Consider the following 24,067-nt stretch of genomic DNA (forward strand, 5'->3'; position numbering starts at 1 on the left):
CGACGACGACACGACGACGACGACGACGACGATGACGACAATTATACAAGGTGTATGCGTAATACGAAACACGGCAGCGACTACCACAACTAGTTTGTTAATCTGTCTGCTTCGCAATTTTCTTTTTCTCTCTCTCTCTCCCTCTCTCTCTCTCTCTCTCTCCCCCTTCCTACTCCTGCTTGCTACTCCTCAGTTTATGGACTTCCGGTCTACGATCCTGTGATGATCGAAGCGCGAAATCGATGTCTCGCAGCGGCTGATACATGTCGTGCGTTTATCATTATCACGAATATTTTTTCTTTTTTTATTTATCGCTTTTCCAGATTCTATATATGCCACTTCCTCTTCCGAAGAACAGTCCTACTGTCTGCGCGAACTCCGATCTAATTTTCAGCTTGCATGTATGTGCGTGTGTGAACATATTTTATATATATGTATACATTTATATATACATATATATGTAGAGAGAGAGAGAGAGAGAAAGAGCGAGAGAAAGAGAAAGATGTTTATACATGTTATGTAAGTATATGTATGTGACTCGAATTGTGAATTGAACTTGTATTTGTGTGATTGCGCATATGTCATAATACCTATTCTCGTAGGTGTGTGATTACATGTGCGTGTTTCTTTCCGTGTATGAGCGAAAGGGACCGCGTTGCACGCGCGCACACGTTATGTACGCGCAGCAAGAAAAAGGAAGATAGAGAGAAAATGTACAAAACCAGAGAAAAGTAAAATGATTATACTTTATGTTCGTGTATGAAAGGAGAGAGTATTTGTGTATAAGTGTGTATCCGTGTATTTCTTTTACACATATGTATATTTTTCCTCCTTTTTTTTTATATATATATGTACGTCCGTATATATACACACGTGAGTTTCACAAAAATATATAAAAGAGAGAATATCTATGTGTATACATATATATATATGTGCATATATACCTATAATGTATATATACCGATATATAGACGATTTATACTTAAATTTGTGTGGAAAAGGGTATTTTATCGTAATTTATCTATATGTATATATGTATACATATATATACATATATATATAGAGCCTGTAGAAAGTGCTTGATTGAGATTCTTTTTCGGTTTCATTTAGTCGTAAAACAAGACACACGAGGTAAGGGTTGCGTGTAGTCCGGCACCGTCCACGAGAGTCCGACGCGAGATCGGGATGAGAAGAGTCTCTCGATGAGGGAACATCGACGAACGTGTCCAGTTCGCTGCACTTCTCCGCCTCTTCCCGTCGTCTCGTCGCCCTCTCACAGCACGTTGAACGACGGTGTTCTCTGGGTTACGTATTATATACATTAACATGTGCCGGAGAATAAAGAAACCGGAGATTTTACTGTGACGGCGATTGTTTTTCCGTTCCACCGCGCAGGATACTGCAATTCCACAGCGCTCGTTGAGGCTAAGCCACGTGCTAGAACTTTAAGCTATGTGTCCTTTCCCGCGTTCACTTTCCTCCTCCCCGGTCACAAAGGATCGGTAGGAGGCTTAATAACACAGTGTTTTACGCTTTGCGAAATGTCTAATTCAGTCCTTATAGCATCGTCTTCGAGCGAAGATGATTTGCTCGAATAAAGAAAGAGAGATGTGTAGCTACCCTCGGACCGCACAGCATCATGCCATTTTCCGTTGCCCCTTCCATTGTCCTCCTCTTCTCGCATATCCTCTTCATCCTTCTCGCATCCCTTTGATAACTTGTTCATTAGGCTTTCTTTCCGAGTCCTCGTTTTGGCGATCGAGCATCACTCTCGGGATATTCGACGACTCGATGAAAACGATTTCCATACGGGGCGAACGAGATAAGACTTTTTAAGTGATTGAATTGGCGAATAAGCGTTACGTTTGCTATGCACTGTCGCTGTATGTATCGGTCAATCGAAGAAATGGACATGGTTGCAATCCGCCTTGTGAACAATAACTCGCGATAAACTCGTTGATAATGAGCGATATCATGAGATAGTGGCGTTCGTTGACGAAGACAGGACAGTTGTAGGGACGACGGACTGCACGATGGTTTCTAATGCATGATTAGATGTAAGAATATGGTCCATCGGTGAGGGCGCTACACAGCAACAATCAGGAGGAGTCGTCCTTGCCTCGGGCACCTCTGCTCGGCCTGTATTCAAGACCCGGGTCGAACTGCATCAGTACGAAAACCTGGCAAGTTAGAAATAACGATTCAGTAAAGCGATTTGAATTGCTTATAAATAGACAAAATTAAATATGTGCAATTAAAATATTAACGGTGCCTCTAATTTGATCCAAGATTAATATCTTGTTAATTGCACATTTTTAATTTTGCCAATTTATAAGCAATATATATATATATAAATTCTGATAAATAAATTTAAATCTGTAAATACAATCCGATTTCTATGATAGTAAAAACTGGTTAAAGTTTTTTTTCACAAATACGCAAAAATTTTTTCATCAAATTTTTACACAGTTTCGGAACAATATAAAAATCTCCTACTCAAAAACCTAAGTTGTTAACCGAAGGTGCAAAACTCGATAGTTCATGAAGAGTTAAATTACAGATCTAACAAGTATTAGTATAAATTGTTTGATTTTTGTATTTTTGTATTTTTGCTATTATTAATAAAATTTTATTCTTGCTGTTACTAATAAAATCATACTAATAAAATTTCTTATAAATCTTAGAACTCTATAATACGTAATGAGATTATCTGAGATGTGATACCTGATCCGTAGGTAATAATGTAAAGTCATCGGGTGGATTTGTGATCACGTATCGTTTGGAAGAGGCGTCGCACGACGAGCTAGTGTCTCGAAACCTAGAAGATTCGAGTAAATGTTAGCAAATAAGAAGAATGATAGTGGTGAAGAACACGAGCTATTTACACCAAGTGTAACTAAACTAATCAAAGTTGAGCTAAGTTAAGCTAAACTAAAATAAACTAAGCTAAACTAAACTAAACATATGTGGACCGTATGACGGGCAACTAAATGCTAAATAAATAACAAGATGACAAAAATATAATAGAAAGACAGAGAAAGAGAGAGAGAGAGAGAGAGAGAGAGAGAGAAAATAGTAAAAAATGATAGGTATTTTTTGGATGAGGGCAACTTACAACTCGTTGCTTTTCATTACTTTCTTTTCATGATGCAAAAACGCAAAATGTAAAAGGTGTGCGGCAGAAAATCATAAGTCACATAGTAAGTACGTGAATAGTAAGAGGTAATAAACGGCGGTACAATAATGGCAGCAATCGGAGTAGTCGCTGTTTTTGAACGGTAATATATACAATGTATAGAAATATATGTGCGTAGGGTAATCCAATAAATACCATCGAGAGAGGGAAAAAAGTCCGGTACCTGTACCTGTACAGACCAATGCACAGCATTCCGTACGACTTTAATGCTGCGACAAAGAGGTCACCGTACTTGCCTCCCTCGCCATATTGAGCCAATGGCCCGTCGTACAACGCGATCTGACCAACACGACACCGATCCCTATTAGCCAGACTATCTGCCGTACTATGAATCAGACAAAAATGTCACATTTATCGATTTATCGATTAACAATTGGATATTATACACGGCATGGATATTATTAAATCATTAAAGATCTTACCTGTACCCTCCCCTTAAGCCTGCCCCTTCAGCCAGGATCAATTCCAACTCAGGCGTAGCTCCACCGGTGATCAGTGACCGAATCAGAGTTAGCGCATTTTGGTTGAAATATGTCTGCAGAAATACATAAAGTTATAACTTTCGTCATAACTTCCCATACAGTACGGATCGTTCCAGTAACATTGCAATATTCCAGAAATATTGCAGTAATATTATAGTAACGTTGCAACAATATTGTTACAAGCTTATGTACTGTATGGGTAGAATGTCAAGAAACGAGGATGCTAATAAACTACGCTGAACGAGTGTATAAAGTGTATTATTGATTGATACATAGTCCAAAGGCTTATTTTTAATACTGACCGTCGACATAAGAGAATCCAATACACTGACTGCAAAGGCAGTACCACAGGCAAACGGTTGAGTGAGGTAGAGTTCTGTGTCCGGGTCATCGTCGTCGTCCTGGTCAAGGAATTGCACATTGCTGTCATTTACAAGCTCTGGAATAATGAAATAATCATGAGTAGAAGTACGGTTATTTTTAATATTCGACACGAAGATATCTTTAGATTTTAATCAAGAAATATTACAAAATAACATCTTTGAAAAAAACCTATTTCTTTTAATAGTGTAATTAAAATAATATCTAATTAATTATAATAATGTTTAGCAATCTTCATTTTTATTCTAACAATATTGAGCACATAGATATGTAATAAGTAATTCTAAGGATTTGATGGAATCTTTTCCGTTACCTGTGATCATTGGCACATTTGCTCCATAAACAGATCCCCGTCGTTGCAAGACGATCGGGCTGCCAACTGCGTTCAAATTGCCTTATTCATTATCTGCTATAATTTGCACTTTCGATTTAATAGCATGGTTTAACGAAGAAATAAGATCTCCGCTTTCCGAACGATAATATCATACCTTGGCTAAGCACACCGATTGTATCGTCGAAAGTCATGGCCTTGATATTGAGGGATGCAAGTATGGCCTCCTTGTCGGCGAGGGTGGGGTCATCATTGCTAGGCACTTTAGCCGACAGGATGCAACACATGTCGCATAAATTCACGTTAACGGCGCGTAAATCGGCTCTACTTAATGGTGAACCCTGCAAAATATCATTCAAGTAAAATAAAAGCTGCAACGACATAATTTTTCCGCCACAAAATTATTTTTCATTGTCTCCTTTTTATGTTAGCGATCAATTCAAATCGCAAGCAATTTTTTGACTTTTATTAACTTTTCTGTCAATACATGGATATCTGAGTATCCATATCAAAATTTTAATAGAATTTTTATATTTTTGTGCGAATTTCGTTATAATACCTCAACAATTCTATTGTTCAAACAACAAAGAACAATTTGGCATAGATATCTCGTTATATCGTGTTTACATTCACATTTTATGCGAGAACTTTGTAAAACACGGTAGTTAAAGGTAAAAAATTATGTATTGACATAAAGGTTATTTGTTTCATGTTTAAATTTAGTAATTAGATACAAAAATCTTTGTTAATATGCATTTGAAATATTAATATATAATAATATAATATATATATTATATTATTATTCATAATATATAATAATATAAAAATATATTAAAGTATATACAATGTCTCAGATTTATCATGTACTTTTTTGAACTAATAGTTTGAGTTTCATACCAAAGGTATGAAAAATATACAACTATATATTCAAATATATTGTCTCTGTAATTTCTTCTCGAGGCATTAATAAAAAAATCTATAAAATCTAAAAAGAAGTTTTTTTTTATCTACATATATTAGAATAAATTAAAATTAAAGTAACTGATCATCAAATTAAATTTTAGGACGCAACAAATTTTCAAGTAATTATCTGGTCTTTTTAATTTTTTATTCTATTGTTCAAGTGACTGACGAAAATAATATCTTACACATTTTTTACAGATAATAATCTTTAATTACACTCTTGATTAAAAAGATTTACTTCTAAGTTCGTTAAACAAATTTAGAGCCAGATAAAGAACAAATATTCTATTGTTTAAATCCGAGACGTTCTGTACTATACGATAAAATATTTACATCATCACGCAAGATAATGCTACGATTCAACGAAATGAGAACAATTTCCTCACATTTAGAACCGATATCTTCGGTAGATTTTGCAGCATTTTCCACTCGCGGCGTATGTAGTCCACCGATCCAACTATTACTACGTGTTTAAGCTCGTGGTAATGAAAATTGGAAGCTCGTAATGGCATGACAAGATTCCTCAGTCCGATGAGGGGCGAGTCGGGATCGGCGAACAGGCAAACGACAACATGTCCGTTAAGAACTGTCATCGCCGCCTGATTACGATCCAATATGCAGTCTTCGAGATTACGGGAGGGACTCCAATGGAACATCCCCGTCGAGTCGTATTTCATCTCGGTCTTCTCGAAATCGAAATCTTTTGCTTGATCATCAGCGATCCCGACCTGAAGACCGCCGTTGTTGTTAACGTTTGTGCCACCCGAGGCTCTACTCGTTGGCCTGAAAAAAAATCGCACGTTACAATTAAATAAACGAAGTTATAGGTATAACATGTCCATCGCCAATGGTATTATAGACAGAATAACGGTAACAATAATAATCTTACACTTATCCGTACAAAATTGTGAAAGGAATCACTCTCGAAATTTCACTTCAAGCTTTTATGAAATCGATTAAAACCGTAAAGCCACACTTTTGCATGCATTTCATTCACATTGCATTATTTTTCATTATCTAGCGCTACTAGTGTTGTTACTTTATACCTTAGGGTGAGGGTGAGTTGAATAACAAATTACTTCAATGTAGCAAATATTAAAGAAAGATATAGAACTTTTCGGAGTTATTGAACTTCCGTGTCGCATGCTTTATAAATACAATTTTTAAGTAATAAAGATTTAAGAAACGTCTCTATAAAATTCCCAATTTTCACAGGATTTGTTAAAAAGTTACAAAGTTTACTGCGCATCTATTTGGATATATATTGCGCGATTTTACATCTCTTGCGCAATTAATTCAACTCCGCGATTGATTCGAATTATTTATGCCCATTTCTATCAATGTATTATAGATTAACTATAATCTCAGTTCAATTTACTTTTCATCTTTTTCTTTTAGAATTAGAAAAAGATAAAGAGTTAGTTGAACCGAGATTAAAATTAAACTGTATTGATAGAAACCGGCATTCGATTAATTTAAAACGTTTCGTTAAAATGAGAAATGTCGGTCAATGTAATTCTTTGTCTGAACGCAGTACGCGCAAATGTTTCACGCATTCTGAACAAGACGTAAACGGCCATCAAAACTCGTATTTCGACGTATGACACCCACATATTTTTACGAGCGTCGTTAACGTCAGTGGTGCATGTTTTCCAAGATTAAGTATGCTCATAAAACTCTATGGACTTCTATACTTTTTGCTGTCGCACCATGCTACATATAAGTAACTACAGCGCAGTGCGCAATTTCAAAGACGTAATATGAGATGGAAAATTTAACTTTATGGAACATACTGCTCATTTGTGATATTTATGTCTCTATATTAGGCTATTTCTAATAATTTATTTCCTCGTAAAATAAGAAATAAACAGATTGACTTATAATGCGCATCTAATTTGGCGGATTAACGTTTGTTAACGATTGAATAGTTTTGTCAGATAAAAAAACGCATCAAATTACCTAATTAATCCTTCTGATAAATAATAATAAAGTAACATTTAATTAAAAAAAAATAATAGAGCTGATAAAACGTAAGAAACACTAAAAATTAATTTTATTTAAAAAAATTGAACATATTAAAAACGTATGAATTACTACGGATATTAAATTTGATTTTACGTCAGTAATTAAAACTTATTAAGTAGAAATACACGTAACGTTCTTAGTATATTCTTTCTCGTAGAAAAAAGATGGCTTAAATATTCTATCGCGGTTTATATTCAGAGTCGAGCATCACTTGACATGCAGGAAGCATGTTCATTATTATTACACAGCCGTGGGATAAAGCAGTCGCATAATCACGTCACAGTACAAGGTAGCGTTAACAACAGAAGCGTACATGAGCTTTTTGACTTCGTAGGCGAGATGGTAGCCAGCGTATGCGGACTCCTCTTGCGATCTGGAATCAGAAGGTTTGCGTAACGTTGGATCTGTTCTCAGATGACTCTCTCTCTCTGATTTGGCCCAGTTGATGAAAAAATATAATGATGAGAATGATAAGTGATTCTTCAGCAATTAAATCAAGGCTGTCGTTCGATTTTAATGGTGAAAGGAAATATTGCCGCTTACACGCCATGTGATCTTGTTTTAACGTACAAAGATTTGGTTGCAAAGGTACGAATCACATGTGTTTGTTGGGAAAAAACACCAAATGTCCGAGATCTTCGAATAATAATAGAGAGAAATTGCAGAAACTAATCTAGCGGACGTGTAACAGGTTCATCGGAAAATGTCAACGACCACCTGTAGCCTGTTACTCGCACCATCCGGCAACGTAATACAAGTGGCTGTCGTCCTCGCGCGATTTCTCTCGTGATTTATGCGAACCGTTTGTTGTTCAAGTTTACGGTGCCCTTTGTCAACACTTGAGCGAAACGATAAAAAGCGCTTATCTCTTTTGCTTCCGATTAATGTACTGGTTTTACATCCAACATCCTAGTCAACATCAAATGAAAGTAACATAACATCTATGTTGCAATGTCGCACTCAACAATATAAATGTAAAATAACACATAGTGTTATATAACAGTTACATTATTGAGTACAAATTATAATACTGTTATGTTATATTTTTAATTGGTATCGACTGGGATCATTTTATCGCTAGAAGATACAGTATGTCCGGTCAGGCTATATGTCCTTTCACAAGAAAAAATAACACTTTTAGAAATGTAACAAAATTAAATATAAACGATCAGGAGTCTATTCGGTTTATATGTCAACGGCGACTCGCGATATACATATAAATATCGAAATTGCTCTCTCGATCGTAGATGAGATGATTCTGGATCGCATCGAAGATCTCTACCGAGAATCGGTACGTTAAATCTTGGCGGGTTATATGGATCGTACGTTTAACGGTTTTAGGAACATGCTAGAAAAATGCTAATGCGAAGGTCGTTGATACATTAATGTGCAGATCATCCTAGTGCACTCGATCAAAGTAGGACGTTGTTATATTAATGGATTAATATCATTTAGCTGAAAAGTACACGCATTTACAAAAAAAAAGAACAATATAAAAGGCGCATATTTAAAACTGCACATTTTACTTTGTGACATGTATAATTAGGTTATTCAAAATTCGTTGTCAATTTGTCAATTAGAAAATATTGTGCAACATATTAGGTTCTGCTCTTTTTAGCTAAAGTTCTTGCATGGTTCATCTTTCTTCCTTTTCTCTTCACGTTGGAAAATGAACCGTGCAAGAAGTTCAGCTAAAAAAAACAGGCCTATTATGTACACAGAAAAGTTGTCACACAGAACGGCTTGGCAAAATTCTATCTTATTTGCCAATTAGAATTCAGTTACAATTTGAATAACCTCTGTACAATACATGTGAAAGAGTGTGTAACTCTAATCGTGCAGCTATGAATAATACATGTAAGCTTGTAATTAAAGTGATAAAATGTAAATAAATAAATAAATAATTATTGTACGACAGGATAGAGAGAGAGATCAGAGCGTACTTCAGGAAGATATTTACGTTCAAGCGACTCACAATCAGAGAAGAAAGCGATTCTCATTGTTTAGAAAATACGTGTCGATATCAAATGTCGAGTGCACTGTAAGTCTCGCCACAAAGTGATATAAAAAAATATATATATTAAAAAATCCGAGCGTTGTTTTGGGAAGATCGCTTCTCGCCTTCTTATGTTAATTCTCAGTAGCGAAATTCGCATGTATTGCTTTGGTTGGGTGCAAAACAGGCGTATCATTAAGTACTCTGATAATCAATGATTATGAATGAAATTATAATCTCTTATATACGATGGCGATGTAAGTGATCATGTTTGGATGCGAATATGCCAGGTGATGATGAAATTGTGCTGCGGATAATTAGGTACCTCTGATTATACGGCTGATTCGGGCTGGACAGACTGTCGTTCGTCGCTCGATTTACATTTGGCTTCACCTTGTTGACCTGCTTCGTCGAGTTTATCATGGTCATTCCGATGGAGTTCCGATGATTTCTCATGGCTGCAATGTAAAGGGATTATCAATAATATTGATAAAATAATATTGAGTAATAAATGATAGAAAGATATTTCATATCAAAGGGTTAACAGGTTTTCAATCATTTTATAACTTTAATTAACGAATTAGTAAATTAAATTAATTGATATTACACATCTCGTAACTAAAACTTACCATTCGGATCATCTCGTTCACGGCTGATTTCACCTAAAATTGATAGAACAGTGTTAATTCCAAATCTGAGCATCCTATTTATCGTCGACAGTGGGCAAAGCAACAATGATTAAGACAATTAAAATGTCACACTGATCGTGACCTAACTCCCCCCATTACAGCTTATATTATTTTGTGATGATGAGCCTACAGCCCCATGCTTACAGGCGCGCATACTTCACCCTATACATGTTTTTTGCATGTGTCACAAGATTAATAATTAACGGCGACGATCGAATGAGAAGAACTTTAATTGCAAAATTTTTAAACTTTTATACATTAAAATTCTTTTCCTAATATATTAAATATCATGTTTCATTACAGATAATTTTTCTAGGAAATTGATTCTTTCTGTTTCTATTAACATTCGATTGTGCATAATTTTGAAACTAATGCAAAGTATAGTTCTTATACAATAATGATTCCAAAATTTGGTTATTTTGACTATATAATAAATATTAAATATTCTTTTCTAAAAATATATTCTTAAAATATAAAATCAAAGGCAGGAAGAAAAATTTATTCACAGATTCATTAAGTAGGAAAAGGCAATATCAGCTTTATAGAAATATTGCAAGCTATTGCGGCGCTATGAAAATTAATGAGGGACAACATATGGCGCCTGTCGCGGTAGTTTCTTGAACAACCATTTTCTGCAATGATGAAATAAAATTATAAAGTAGATGATGTACACACATATTCGCCAACAAACACAGATGTTACCAAACTAAAACTTCCATATATTAGAAACCATTAATCTACCGTGCTGTGTATACAACTATAAATTCATCTTCACAAAGTTGAAAGCAACAAGATACTATCGATCGAAAAGCGCGTTTCACAAAGTCAACGACTCAATCGTGAAACAAACATTCTAAATGTATGAGAGAAAAAATTCTATTTACGATACACAAAATTTAAGGGGAGAAATTAGTTCAGCAAAAATTACTTGAACTAAAGTAACGTTTCTCAAACTTGTATTGTCAAAAATTAATTTGACTTAATAAAATAGCATTTATAAATTATAATCTGAATGTTACGTTAAAGGTTTTTATTAAGATGAAAGAGAAGAATTTCGGAGCAAATCTATAGTTTATAACAAACTTGCGTATATATTTAATTTATAAATTGACGTGAAAGTATGAGAAACATTTGCATAATTAGAAACAATTTACTACTTACGCAGACGAGCACCAATAGATATTCCGAGCATTTTAATTACGCGATTTTAACTTATTTCCAACAACTTTGGCATTCTTAGTTTATATTCAAAAAAGATATTTTTTATATCCTCTGAATTTTTGATTTCATGAAAAAATTAATTTATAGCAAAACATGTTTTGCAATAATAAATTATTTGATCAAAAAGCAATTATAAATATTATTTTTCGAAAAATTATCTGTTTATTCGCTTTTTCGTAAAAAACGCTTTTAAAAATGATACGCACGTCCATAGATATGTGATTTTACTTGAAAAAAAACATGTGGGTCAGTAAATAAACATATTTTAGTCATTAACATCTGCGAAATGTATTAAATGCTTTACGAATCTATGATGAAGCAAATGAATAAATAATATAAAAAAAAAATTGTATATGACTACCGAATATGCTATTGCAACTATACTAAAATTGTGTTTTGTGCAAACTAATTCAATAAATTTCAGTAAATTTGAAAATTAAATAATTTATTTCACTTTTTATATAATTTATAAAATATAAAATATAGATAATTTTATGTAATAAAGATGATTCCAAATAAAATAGTCATTAAAGTAACACGACATAAATTTATAATTTTAAATATACACTACACTAGAAATAAAATGACGGAAAAGTATGAAACAGGTATTGAATCTATTAAACAACTTCATGCAACGCTGTCAATAATGGAGAAAGTAGTATATACGAGAATGTTCATTAACACAAACAATCATGATTAGGACAAAAGATTGACATTTCATTATACATCAATTTTTTTCTACTTCCTCCAATATTTCAGCAACACAAAATTATCACGGTAAACTTTGATAAAAAGAAAAATCTTAATCGAACACGACGTATCAAGAACCTATCGCTCAAGCGAGTTTGACGAAGCGTATCAAATGCGGAAGATCGAATTTCCGAGAGATGTCGATCGAGAGCAGTGATTCTTTTTAGGATCGTCGTATCTGCTAATTGTCAAGCAACTTCTCGTTAGCATATTCGTGTCGTATTGCCAATCGAAATTAGAAAGGGCAGCTTGCGAGACTGTAGCATGGTTTTTGATTGAGGTGTAACTGTACCTCTTACGTGAACCATCTTGGGCAGTTCTGGCGGAGTGAATGTGGGGGGAGGATGGTGGTCGTCTGTAACAAACCACTACACATGTTAGCTACCCTAACTAATTACCTAAGGCCTAGTCGCTACTCTATCGTTGGACAGTACTAAATCACTATAACTTCTAAAAGCAAAGTTCCGTTTCAGCGTCGCGTGACGATACTGATAATTAAAAAATCAGAATGATTTTGTTATACTTAGCAAAAAAAAAAGTTACAAGAACAGTCTTTCCTTACCTTGCGCTAAAAGCTAGGAAATGTAAAAATATAACGAGATACAAAAATATTAAAATTTGATTATCATATATAAGCCGTTGACTAAAATTTTACTTATATAATATAAATGTCAATATAAATTAAATCTATATATATGTAATAATTAAATGTAGAATATAACGTCGACGATATTAAGCTGAAACGGCCTTTCATATTGCGCTAAGAACAAAATATCGTAAAGAAAATAATCATTAAAATTGTGGAGATAAATGTGTAGTTCTGAAATTCTAACAGATATAAAAATACAGTTCGTGACAACATGGACGAGTTAAGGTCAAACAGTTTTTACGAGAATTTTAATATTAAAAACAACTTCTCGACCATATTGCGGGAACGTTATACAACATGATACTAAAATCGACCTACGATCATAAACGTGCAGTGTGCCCAAAACATTCCTAATTCATGCCGAAGATGACGCAAGTGGAGAAGACGCAACCGATATCGAGCAACTTACTAACGTAACAACCTTAGCCTATTTTTGATGAACGTACAAGTTAAAAACGATTTATTGCCTCCACTTGCGTCGTGTTATATCCTGTCCTAAGCATGCTATAATATAGTCTTACAGAGTGAATATTTACTCGGCATTGTCAGTGCGCGCTTTGCATTCTCCGGGAAAGAGAATTCACGTGCAAAACGACAAAGACTTTGCAAAAGCTCAGGAGGGATTGAAAGAGTGCATGAAAGATCATAGAGCTCATCTACTGAAAGCGCAAGGAGAATTCTCTTTTTGGATTTCGACGTGAACTCGCCATCTGCCGGACGAGACGCGCCGACGATTGCGACCTACGTTTTATTTACAATTGACATTATCTCGAAACCGACGCACAGTGTGAGACGAGTGAGAATACTTAGCAATTTATGCGAAATCCCTCTTTACGCACTTACTCGAGCCATAGACATTCGTCTTCGCTCGGAAAATCAAAGTAAATCCCCTTTGATACGTTTCTTCCAAGGAAACGTCCCCACAAATTGTGCAAAGTGTAATTCCCTGTTTTCCTGTTATAAAACATGAGATTGCAGAACTCCCGGTTTTCTTGGAAGGATGTAAACAGAAATTAATGAGGAAATGATTAAAGTCGACAAATCGAGTTGCGATGAGATATATTGCACTCGTATTATTAGGAGATATATATATATCTCACAATCAAATTTTTAAATATGAAACACCGCCAAGAAACTAAATCTCCAAATATCATTGTAGCTAGCTTAAATTGACACACGTATTTTCTCCATTCGATTTTAATTCAATCTATTTTCACATGAAATTGATGTAATATCTCATAATATTTTCCATTTTAAATCGTTACTTTTCAAATTTTGAATTTTGATGACTTGATTTTTGCACGACACTGTTTATTTGAGGACACATTTTCCATGTTCCACAAAATGCAATAAGTTTCATCCCGTAATTCAATCTGTCAATCTAACTCGTTTGTCAGATCAAGTTGATTGGAAAATAAATGATAGACCGATGTAGGATGTTCGAGTAAATGCGTAAAAGGTGGTACGGTTCATCGACGGTATTGCCTACGGTTGTACAGCATCACTGCGTAAACCGTTGAAAATGTCCGCGTTTGATTAGCACCTACGAACGCTTCTACGAACGCGTAGCAACGCGTGTGCGTGCGTTGCGATCTAAATTGCATCTTCTCGTGTGAACGCGACCGCGGCCGGAGGAGATTGTACGTGAAATTAAATATAATATATACAAGAATGAGAGAAAAATGCATATATATATATATAAATGTCAATGTACATCCGCGTTTTTCGCTAGACTTACTTGCGTACGAGAGGTCTTCACCTATGCGGAGTGGTGGAGGAGACGAGGAGAGAAGATAGATTCGGACAGATAGACACATATAGAGAGTTAGTTAAAGAGTCTTTGCTTGCGAATCTCGTGTTCTGTCGTGAGCCCGTGCGCGCGCGCGTGTGTTTTATTGTTTCTCGCGTGTAGATTACGTATGTAACGCGTGTATGTGTGGGTGTGTGTGCGCGCGTGAATGTGAATTGTGTGTACCTTGACATTTAATGTGATTCGCGTGTTTCGCCGTGTATGCATGAGTAAGATGAGTATAGAATGCGTTGCTCGAATGAGCGATGCTAGTAGTGCTAGTGTGTAGATTTTTACGTTAATTAATTGACATTTGTCACGCTTCTCTTACGCGCGCATCGCTCACGTGTACACGTCTATCTAACATCGTGAAGATGTGGTGCTCAAACACCGATCTGCTTCCGAAAGAGGGAAAGAGGAAAAAAAATAGTATGACAATCGGAGAAACGGTCATCAATGTTTCATTGATCTCTACGCCGTTGGCGAATCAAACTGTCCGCGAAGTTGCTCCGATGGCCAACAATTTTTTTTATGGCACAGAACACTCGTTGATGTCGCGTGACAACGCCGTCAATCCAAAAGCGACGTTCATCTGACCGTTAATAAAGTAAATGGATATCGGCGGTCCGCCTGACGATATCAACGTGGCGTTGACGCCGACTCAAAGAGTGTTTTGCGAACGAAACACACAGGTACTCCATATCCAGCGGTAACACTCATGTGTTAATTACGAAACATTTACTATGACGTCGAAAATACTTAAGGAAATACCGAAACGAATATCAAGTTACGACGTTAGTTAAAGACGTTAGTTCTCTTCGATATCAACGATCGTTGCCTCTGCCACAGGACGAGTAAAAATCCACGTAATAAAAAGGGCTAATTCTAAAGTATCTCTAATTACACGTCGAGTTATTAGATATCGAACATCGATGCAAGGTTGATTGGAGGTAGTTTAATACTTCAAGGCAATCACATCACGTCGATTCTCGATTGCGTTAATTTCATAATTCACTCACAACAATAACCATCGAGTAACACTGACAAACTTTTAGGAAAACTACATTCAAAACGACATTGATAGTAGTGTAATCTCAGTTGCAAAATAGTTAAGAACACCACACCAATAGGGACTCAAACACTAACGATGTTCTACGCTGGAGCCATTTATCAATCCGAACGAACTTTAGGAGATTAGCACAACGACATTATAATTTTGTTGTAAAAACTTATCGCGAACCATTATGCAGACCAATCAAGGTCTTACAAGCTTAATAAATAGACTTAATATCTTGTACTAGGTATGAAAATTTCTGTGGTTTCGCGCGTTGTGCTAGTCTTGTTGAATATGTAATGATAATTTTTTTATTTGGTAATCTTTCGTTTGAAACCGCGTAAAATTTATCGATAAAATAGGCCTTGACGAAAAATTTATTGAATAGAAAGAAACACATGTAATTAAAGTTTACCGTTGAGATCGTCGTATAATAAATATGATTATAAATGTAAAAATTTTGATTGTATATACACATTATCTTTAATCGTCAAGACCTTAAATCGTGTATTGTAACTTCAAATCATATTTCCGGATTAGAAAATTTTGCCTTTTTTACAATATACCCATCAAACAAATGATATAATTAAATCGCATATAAAACTGTTTATTTAAATATGACCTTTGAATTGAATTTATTTGATACAATAGATAACTGTATTTAAATAAATAAATTAAATAAATATTTAAATACAGTTAAAAGTACAGTTCTTGATGTAACAGTATTTAATTTAAGATAAGAAACTATTATTGCAATCAGATTTACATTATTATTTAGATATTTCAATAAATATCACAAATTCATTACTCCGAAATAATTACAGTATTTTGTACTATAAATTTACTAGCATTTATTTCACGGCACATATCTTTTGTGCATCGTATAAAATAAAGAGAAAATTGCTTTTCTTTATATACATTGTACAGATATAATTAGTTAGAACTATAATTTTGTTACAATATGAACGCTGAGGTTTTTTCGAGTCAAAGGCCATGTTGCTCTATTAGAAAATATTATATCTTATATTATATCTTTTCTATTTTCACAATCACACCTTATCCAATGAATTTACTTTAAAAAAAATTTCCGTATTTCTGGGATTAAGATAAAAAAATGACGTTTGGTACACAGTCTACACACGGGGGATACGTACTTGCTCTTCCAACCATCTGAACAGCTCGCACGCCTTTCCGGAATGTGGCCACTGCCCGAAGGGAGGAGAACCAGAGCTGTTAGTTGTCACAACCAAAATAATGTCAACCTAGATGCGGGGGTCTCAACGGGTGTGGGGGATCTAAATCCGTTGTCCCGATCGATATGTCACGTTTAGAGCGATTTATCAGGATCAGGGTATCACAAATTTTCATATTTTTTCTTCTGATCTTCGATTTAATTTAATTTTTCTTCTTACTTAAATTTAATTTTGTACTTATATCAGCGTTTCTTAAATTCAAAATTAATTGAATAAATCATGCTTGTGAAATATTTAGCCCGTGTAAAAATCGTTCATGAAAAAATATAAATTGAATTTCGAAATAAAGATTTAATCGAATGTCGCTAATTTGACAGATCATAAAAATATTTCAACTTTTGCAAAAATGTCATTGTAGCTTACTGTAACGTGACCTTCGATGGAGAGAGTCATTATTAACATTGGTGTTACAACCATTGCATAGTTTAGTTTGGCCTACTGTGAGGGTCGCAACACATAGATATTAATATCTGCGCTGTGCGGTTGAATCTCGTATATTCAAGAATACGTAAAAAAGAAATAAACATTTCCTCAGAAGTCAATCTCGGTTGCAGAGTGTCGGCGTTATGTTGTGATGTTGATGAGTGGTGTCAAATATGCTCGATATGTGAGGGGGAAATGAAGTATTTTTAGCCGATGTAAACCCTGGGCATCGATTATCATCGTCCCTGTAAGCTGTTTAAGCTCATGGTAAGCTTACGTCTTGGTGCTCTTTCTGGTTGCGTGCCGAATTCAATCAACCCGCACTTAGCGACATTGAAAGTATATCATGGAAACGGAATGTCACGTGCACGAGCAGATCAATATCGTACTTAATAACGCACTGCTGTAGTTTTTCTGAGCTATTAAAATGTTTTGGAATTTAAAAAAAAACATCATATGTAACATATTTGAAATACTTCTTAAATAATATGCAACGGTTAAACATTTGGTATAAAATACACGTAGAATTTTTTATATTCTTTTAGTTAGATGCAAAAGTATTCATAAACGCATGTTCAAACATTTGCACAAGATTTTCAAGACGAGCATCTGTAACTATATTTTAATTTCGTATTTAATATTGAATTTAGACAAAATTGACACAGAAATGAATTAAAATGCTGCAATAAAATTTAATTTGGCAACGATTAATTATACAATTTCTTATGTAAATACGGGGCAATAAAAAAAACGTTTTTCGCGAAAGTCAATATTGGAAAAATGATTATATTTATTCATGGTATATTAATTATGCTTATATTAATACTTATTCATTAATTTCTAAATTTATAAGTGCATAGCTTTACGATATGATTTTTGGGATTGCAACTTTCACGAAAAGCGTTTGATTTGTGCAGAAACAATGCAAACTTTTACATGTTGATATATACAAGGCGATCCAAAGTAATAATACTTGCATTCAATTATCAATAAAAGATATGCATGTACGTATATAAATATGTATATATTTATTTATAGAGTATATAATATTTTGGATAGCCTTATACATAAAAAGACACTTCAGTTCCAAATTGTCACGTTTATTGTTGCGATCATTGAAGCCGGTTCTGGTAAGAAAAAAGAATAAACATTGTATGCGTATTACATGAACGGACACGTGACAATATCTGGAACCGGTGAAATGTATAAATTATCAATAAAAATCCACGTAAGCACACTGAAACAACAATTAAGAAACGTTAGCAAGCCTGAAATATGACATGGGCAAACTCGTCGACTGGTGTTAGGTGGCAGCCATTTAACGTGAAGACACAAAATATATACGGCTCGGCAACGTGCAAGAATGCGTTTCTGCGCGAAAGCGGCCATTGTATCGTACTTGTGACGAATGAAGCTAAACATAATACGCAATAGTTAATCGATTTTTGGCGGCGTATGACCGCATCCGTTCGTCCAATCGGAGTGCTTGTTACTCGGCCCTGTCCCACGTGTCGAAGTAGGAGAAGAAGCGGCGAACAATATTAGTGCTACATAACGTAACTATATGCTACTATTAGAGGGCGATGCTCGGTAACTCGCTCAATGCCATCAGCTCTAGCAAAAGCCCAACGATAAACAATGTGGATCATACGGATCCGAGTGGAAGAATATCGTATACGGGGTACTGTGGAGTAAGTGCACGTGATAAGTGAGACGATTAGTCCGTCGGTTTGGCTGTTGTACGTTCAATATCACTTACGCCATCTTACCTCATTACACAATTAAAGCCAACCTGATTCTGCCGGACATCAAAACTTTTTGTGATGTCGCCAAACGAAAAGTTACGCGAATATTTCATGATCACGATTTCTTAATGTGTGAACATAAAATAGCATGCCGGGTCCAGCAGAATGCATTTTGTCAGAATAACGAGCATGGATCGAGTATGCTGGCAATTAGAGTGTCGATTTTAAAAAGAGATTTCTTTTTATGTAAGAAATTCGATATTATTAATTTTTAAAGAATCAATTCATGTGCTTTATACTGACAAATTCTCGCAGAAGTTGCGACAGGTGGACACGCATATACGAGATACGAAAAGGATGGAGGAGGAAGCCGGCAACAGGCATACCATCGAGATAACTGCTGTAGGCAGTGTTTCCCTTCACCATGCCAGTCTGCATCATCATCATCCCCACATCTGCAAAAATTCAGCGATCGACCCGGACACGGGTTTGTGAGTTATGAATAAAATGAACAGACGCATCATATATGCACGGGAGAAAAACGTGAATGGCTGGTGTTCACAACGCACTTTGTTTTTTCTCTCCTTTTTTTTTTTAAGTAATGTATAGCTTTTGCGGAATTCGTATGTGCACGTGCGCGCGAGCGGAATGAATTGTGCAATGTATATGATGTATAGAGTATGCAAATATTAATTGTAATTCAAATATTAATTATTCCGAAAATATTTATAAATTTGACGAATAAAATTAATTTTAATAAAAATAATACTGACGATATATGTATAATCGAGTGTAGAGAATTACCGCGATCCCGCGTCAGTCCACGTACGAATTCGAACACGGAATTAGTCACAATATTTAAATACGTCCAATCACAAATAAGGGTACACTCGATACATCCAAATACGTAACGCTGAAAAAAAAAAATAGAAAATATCGAGCAAATTACCTTTCCTCGTCATCATCGAAATTCTTTGAAAACCTAAAAATTAACATTGATCAACATTGCGATCGCCCGGCGCTCCAGCACGAGCACCGGGAACGTTGATTGCCCAGGGTTTAGGGTATTACCGTTCCTGTATATGGACAAAACTGATCGTGTGATTGGGTAAGCGTAAGTCGCTACTCGAGGGAGACTAGTGTGGATGTAATCGTGTACATGGTCGTGTACAAGTGTACGCCTGATGTGGTATGTCGCGTGTGACATGGAAGGAGTTGTCGGACGGGGGCGACCCGTGATCTCCCCCGATGTGCCTGAGTGACGCCGGCACGGAGATCTCGTCGTTCGTGGGGAACGGATGGGTATGCTCCTGCCATCGGTGCACTATCGGTCGGCGATCCAATTTCACTGGCGATTCAAGAACGAGAAACGTTCGACGAACGTGAGAACGCGCGTGAATGCAATGGAAGACGCGCAGTTCGATCGAGCTGATCGATCGACGAGAGATCTCATCGACAATACAGCTAGCACACGTTAAGAGAGAAAGGGAGCGTGAGAGAAAGAGAGAGAAAGGGAGAAAGGCAGACGATTAGAGAAGACAGTTTCGGAAAATGAAGTAAATGGAGACAGCGAGAGAGAGAGAGAGAGAGAGAGAGAGAGAGAAGAGAAGAGAGACAGAGAAAGAGGGTGTGAAGACAGACAGTGATCGAGAAAAAAGCTGTCATTACCATTATGGCGAAAACAGGTCTAAATCCGGGAGCTAGTCATGCATGCAAGGCGAGCGAGAGGGGCACACACTATTAGTGCAAGCTAATTTTTGTTCTCGGTCAGGTGGACATGCGCCAACTGACTGGACTTTCGGGAATTACTGTGTTGAACTCGGTACTTCATTTATTTTTCACGTCATTTCTCGCGATCGGAGCGAACATAAAGTTTCCCCGAAAATGAAATAAATTAATCATGCTCGTCGTTACGTGACACACAAAGTCGCAGTGTTTGATCTACTAGTGCGTAGGCGCGTAATGAATTTTCCATTTAATTCGTTGCAAAATGTATTACGTTCTCGCCGTAGCTTCTGCTGTTGATCGTAATTGCAAAAATCGCCGCGTAGTTGGCAAACTTGAAAAAAAAAAGAATTAACGAAAAACGTGACAGTGAAAAACAAAGAAGAACCCAATTATAGCATCGCCTTGAGGATTGTGTCTTGCAATGAAGATTAAAAATGCAATCATTGTTGTGCTGATCATCATCATCATGATAATTATCCTCATAATCATCACCTTGGCTTGCAAGAGATCGATTAATATTGGAAGTAATGTATTCATAGGACACAGAGAGAGAGAGAGAAAGAGAGAGAGAGCCGGAAAATACAGACAAAGAGAAAGAGCGAAAGAGAAAGACAAAGAGAGATAGAAAAAGAGGAAGAATGAAGGGTAGGGAGCAATGAAGAAGGGGGGTAACTTAATAGAAAGAGAAAATATCGCAAGGCGCGGAACAGAGTTTTAGTACAGAGGCAGAAACAGTAGACAGTACAGTCAAGTTGATGTTTGGCGAGTGGAGGGGTTGAATCAAGAGCCAGATCGTATATAAAAGGGCAAGAAGATTAAAAAACAAGTGATAATCATAGAGATGATAGTAAAGTATCAGACTTAACGAACGAGTGTGAGAGACGTTACCTAAGTCCCGGCCCCAGGAGCGCTGCTGCTGCCCCACTAGATCATATATCATAATAGGATAGTCACAACCATGTCACTTCGTTAATAGTCGCATTTATTACTGTTATCACGCTCTCAAACAAGGGCAAAGAAGGTGGGCTGGTATAAACCGGAGTGAGCGAGGGAGAGGGAAAGGGAGAGATATGTATAAAGAGAGCTTCCTATGTGATCCGTTTACACTTACATGTTACTTTATGTCGAGACGTTATAATTTTGCGAGTCAAATCAAAGGCACGCTCTATCAATATCGACTGACAGAGAGAGCGAGAATGAATGAAAGAGAGAAAGAGAGATAGATAGTTATAGAGAACGGGGAGAGAAATCGCGTGTGAGACTCGCAATCTCTATCAATAGATTGAGCGCGTTCTACGTACAAAATACATCTGTGTACAGTTTATATGTTAGATATATAGACATATGTATATATATTAATATATATATTCGAGAGAGAAGACCGGATGTCATTTAGCAGAAAATTTGGCAAAAATTGAGAAAGGCTGTTTAAAGGATCACTGGGCTAGAAAGACTTACAATTTTTGCACTTGCACTTCTTGATCAGAGTCTCGTCTTTAATATCCTCGTGGCATGCTTTGCAATAGAACCACGCCCTGGAAATAAAAGCACAAGAGAGACACACGATTATTATTCGCACGAATTATAAAAGGAAGTCTTTTCGATTTTTATTGGAAAAAAATAAAACGATAAAATTGGAAAATACAGAAAGTTAATTACAGAAGCTGATTGTATACAGTTCAATTTATAAAATATTGTAAAATAATGGGGAGAAGCAATATACATATTATATTATTAAACACATTCTTGTAATTTGTTGTAAAAAATTGTAAAACGCTTGTTCTAAGCTATATTAAACGTTGTATATTGAAAATGAACACTTATAGTTTTAACTAGTCGAGCCTCTTTAGTTTGCCTTAAATGCAGTCTTATTTCGATAATTAATAATCCTTAATAGAATTAAGCAGAATGTACAATGTCTAAATAAGCTTCCGCTTTAAATCTTTTTAGCAATATTTCAAAATATTCGAGGGTTCTTACCGCTTTACTTCGTCAGCAGATTGAGCAATGAAGAATCCCTGAGTATTTGCAGCGATCTTGGCACCACGTGGGTTAATCGAGATTTTACTGTCGGAGCCTCCTTCGCCCTTTATCTCGATAGCCAGCAGCAAGAGCTTCAGTTTTGTGAAGCACAACCTACGACGAAATTATGCGTAATATTCGAAGTCTCACCACTGAGCATCAAGTTAACAAAAAATTTAAATATTTTGCTTTGTTTTTATATCATACATTTATGGAATAACATTATATGCAAAAACATAGCCACCGATAAGCGACTAAAAATATTGCAAAGCTGTTGTCATTGATAATGAGTTGTTTTTAAATAAGTATAATAATATGCACTAATGTCTAAATTCGTTCCTTATAATGTAAAAATGTTTACAGCAATAAAGTCAATATATAATACAAACGTAAATTATAAAGAGCATTCAGCCACGCGCAAGGTGTACATATTTAAAATTCTTACGTTATAGAAACAAATTATATTATAATGGTATATATTATATTATAATTTGTTTCTGTAACGTAAGAATTTTAAATATATAACATTCGCAAAAAACACCTTGCGCGTGGCTGAATGCTCTTTATAATTTACGTTTGTAATTTGCGAGCCATTAGTGAATTTACACAAATTCAATATATAATAACTATAAAGTATCTTTAACAAAATAGAACATCAGAAATAGTTGAGAACAACTCAATATCATCCGTGTTAGGCAAACAATGAAACTTGTATATGTAAAAGGAACTCCTGTTGCTCGTATGAAGCTATTTTCATTTTAGTTTTATTATATATAAAGCATAAGATTATATAAAATTATACAATTTTGTAATACAACTACTACTATAATAATCCTTTAATATAGCTACTTAAACATATATATGAATATTTGCATACGAATGCAAGCTTCATTCTTTGCACAAGATATATTTGCAAACGTAGCATAAAGTATTTCCAGATTGTATTTATATATATTTAAAATGCATAATAGGACAAGGTAGAACATTTATTTAAGATTCACATTTTCTTATCTAAAAGATGCAGTTTAAAAAATTAATTTGTAAAAGTGAAACTTCATTTAATGTTATTTTATTATTTAACGTATCTCTAATTGTTCAACATAATGATTTAATAATAAATAAATATTTTATAATTTTTCATACTTTATGCCTTTCATTTAGCGAATAATACGTGTTAGTAAGATACGTGTATATACACCTACAGCGTAACGGGATACTGATTGTGCAGAGGCAAGTCTTATTATTCAGACTATCAAAGCATTTAAATTTACAGTGCTTGTTTATTTAAAAAAAATTAAGCCTTGTTTATACCTGCATGTATCATCGTTCCCGTTATACCACCTCGGCGCTAATTGAACGTTAAACAATCA

The 24,067-nt window shown here is 35.3% G+C and overlaps 1 protein-coding gene across 31 annotated transcripts in view; it reads right to left on the bottom strand.

The window, feature by feature from the left end:
- Positions 1-945: 945 nt before the first annotated feature.
- Positions 946-24,067, bottom strand: part of slo (calcium-activated potassium channel slo) — a 103,123-nt gene continuing 80,001 nt past the window's right edge. For 3 of the 31 annotated variants that reach the window (XM_018522220.1, XM_018522221.1, XM_018522219.1), the window contains exons 12-27: positions 22,656-22,811; positions 22,134-22,210; positions 19,334-19,402; positions 16,681-16,731; positions 12,327-12,389; positions 10,004-10,036; positions 9,700-9,832; positions 7,692-7,751; positions 5,740-6,136; positions 4,548-4,731; positions 4,373-4,438; positions 3,981-4,117; positions 3,619-3,731; positions 3,360-3,521; positions 2,725-2,818; positions 946-2,180 (exon numbers count right to left, since the gene is read on the bottom strand). In XM_018522220.1, the coding sequence (XP_018377722.1) occupies positions 2,100-2,180; positions 2,725-2,818; positions 3,360-3,521; positions 3,619-3,731; positions 3,981-4,117; positions 4,373-4,438; positions 4,548-4,731; positions 5,740-6,136; positions 7,692-7,751; positions 9,700-9,832; positions 10,004-10,036; positions 12,327-12,389; positions 16,681-16,731; positions 19,334-19,402; positions 22,134-22,210; positions 22,656-22,811 (1,876 nt within the window). In that variant the 3' untranslated portion in view covers positions 946-2,099. Of the gene's footprint in view, positions 2,181-2,724; positions 2,819-3,359; positions 3,522-3,618; positions 3,732-3,980; positions 4,118-4,372; positions 4,439-4,547; positions 4,732-5,739; positions 6,137-7,691; positions 7,752-9,699; positions 9,833-10,003; positions 10,037-12,326; positions 12,390-16,680; positions 16,732-19,333; positions 19,403-21,563; positions 21,600-22,133; positions 22,211-22,655; positions 22,812-24,067 lie in introns of all 31 variants that reach the window. The other 28 variants (XM_018522218.1, XM_018522217.1, XM_018522216.1 and 25 more) reach the window with 20 other exon arrangements.

Source organism: Trachymyrmex cornetzi, unplaced genomic scaffold (assembly GCF_001594075.2).
Source record: "Trachymyrmex cornetzi isolate Tcor2-1 unplaced genomic scaffold, Tcor1.1 scaffold129, whole genome shotgun sequence".
Taxonomy (NCBI): domain Eukaryota; kingdom Metazoa; phylum Arthropoda; class Insecta; order Hymenoptera; family Formicidae; genus Trachymyrmex; species Trachymyrmex cornetzi.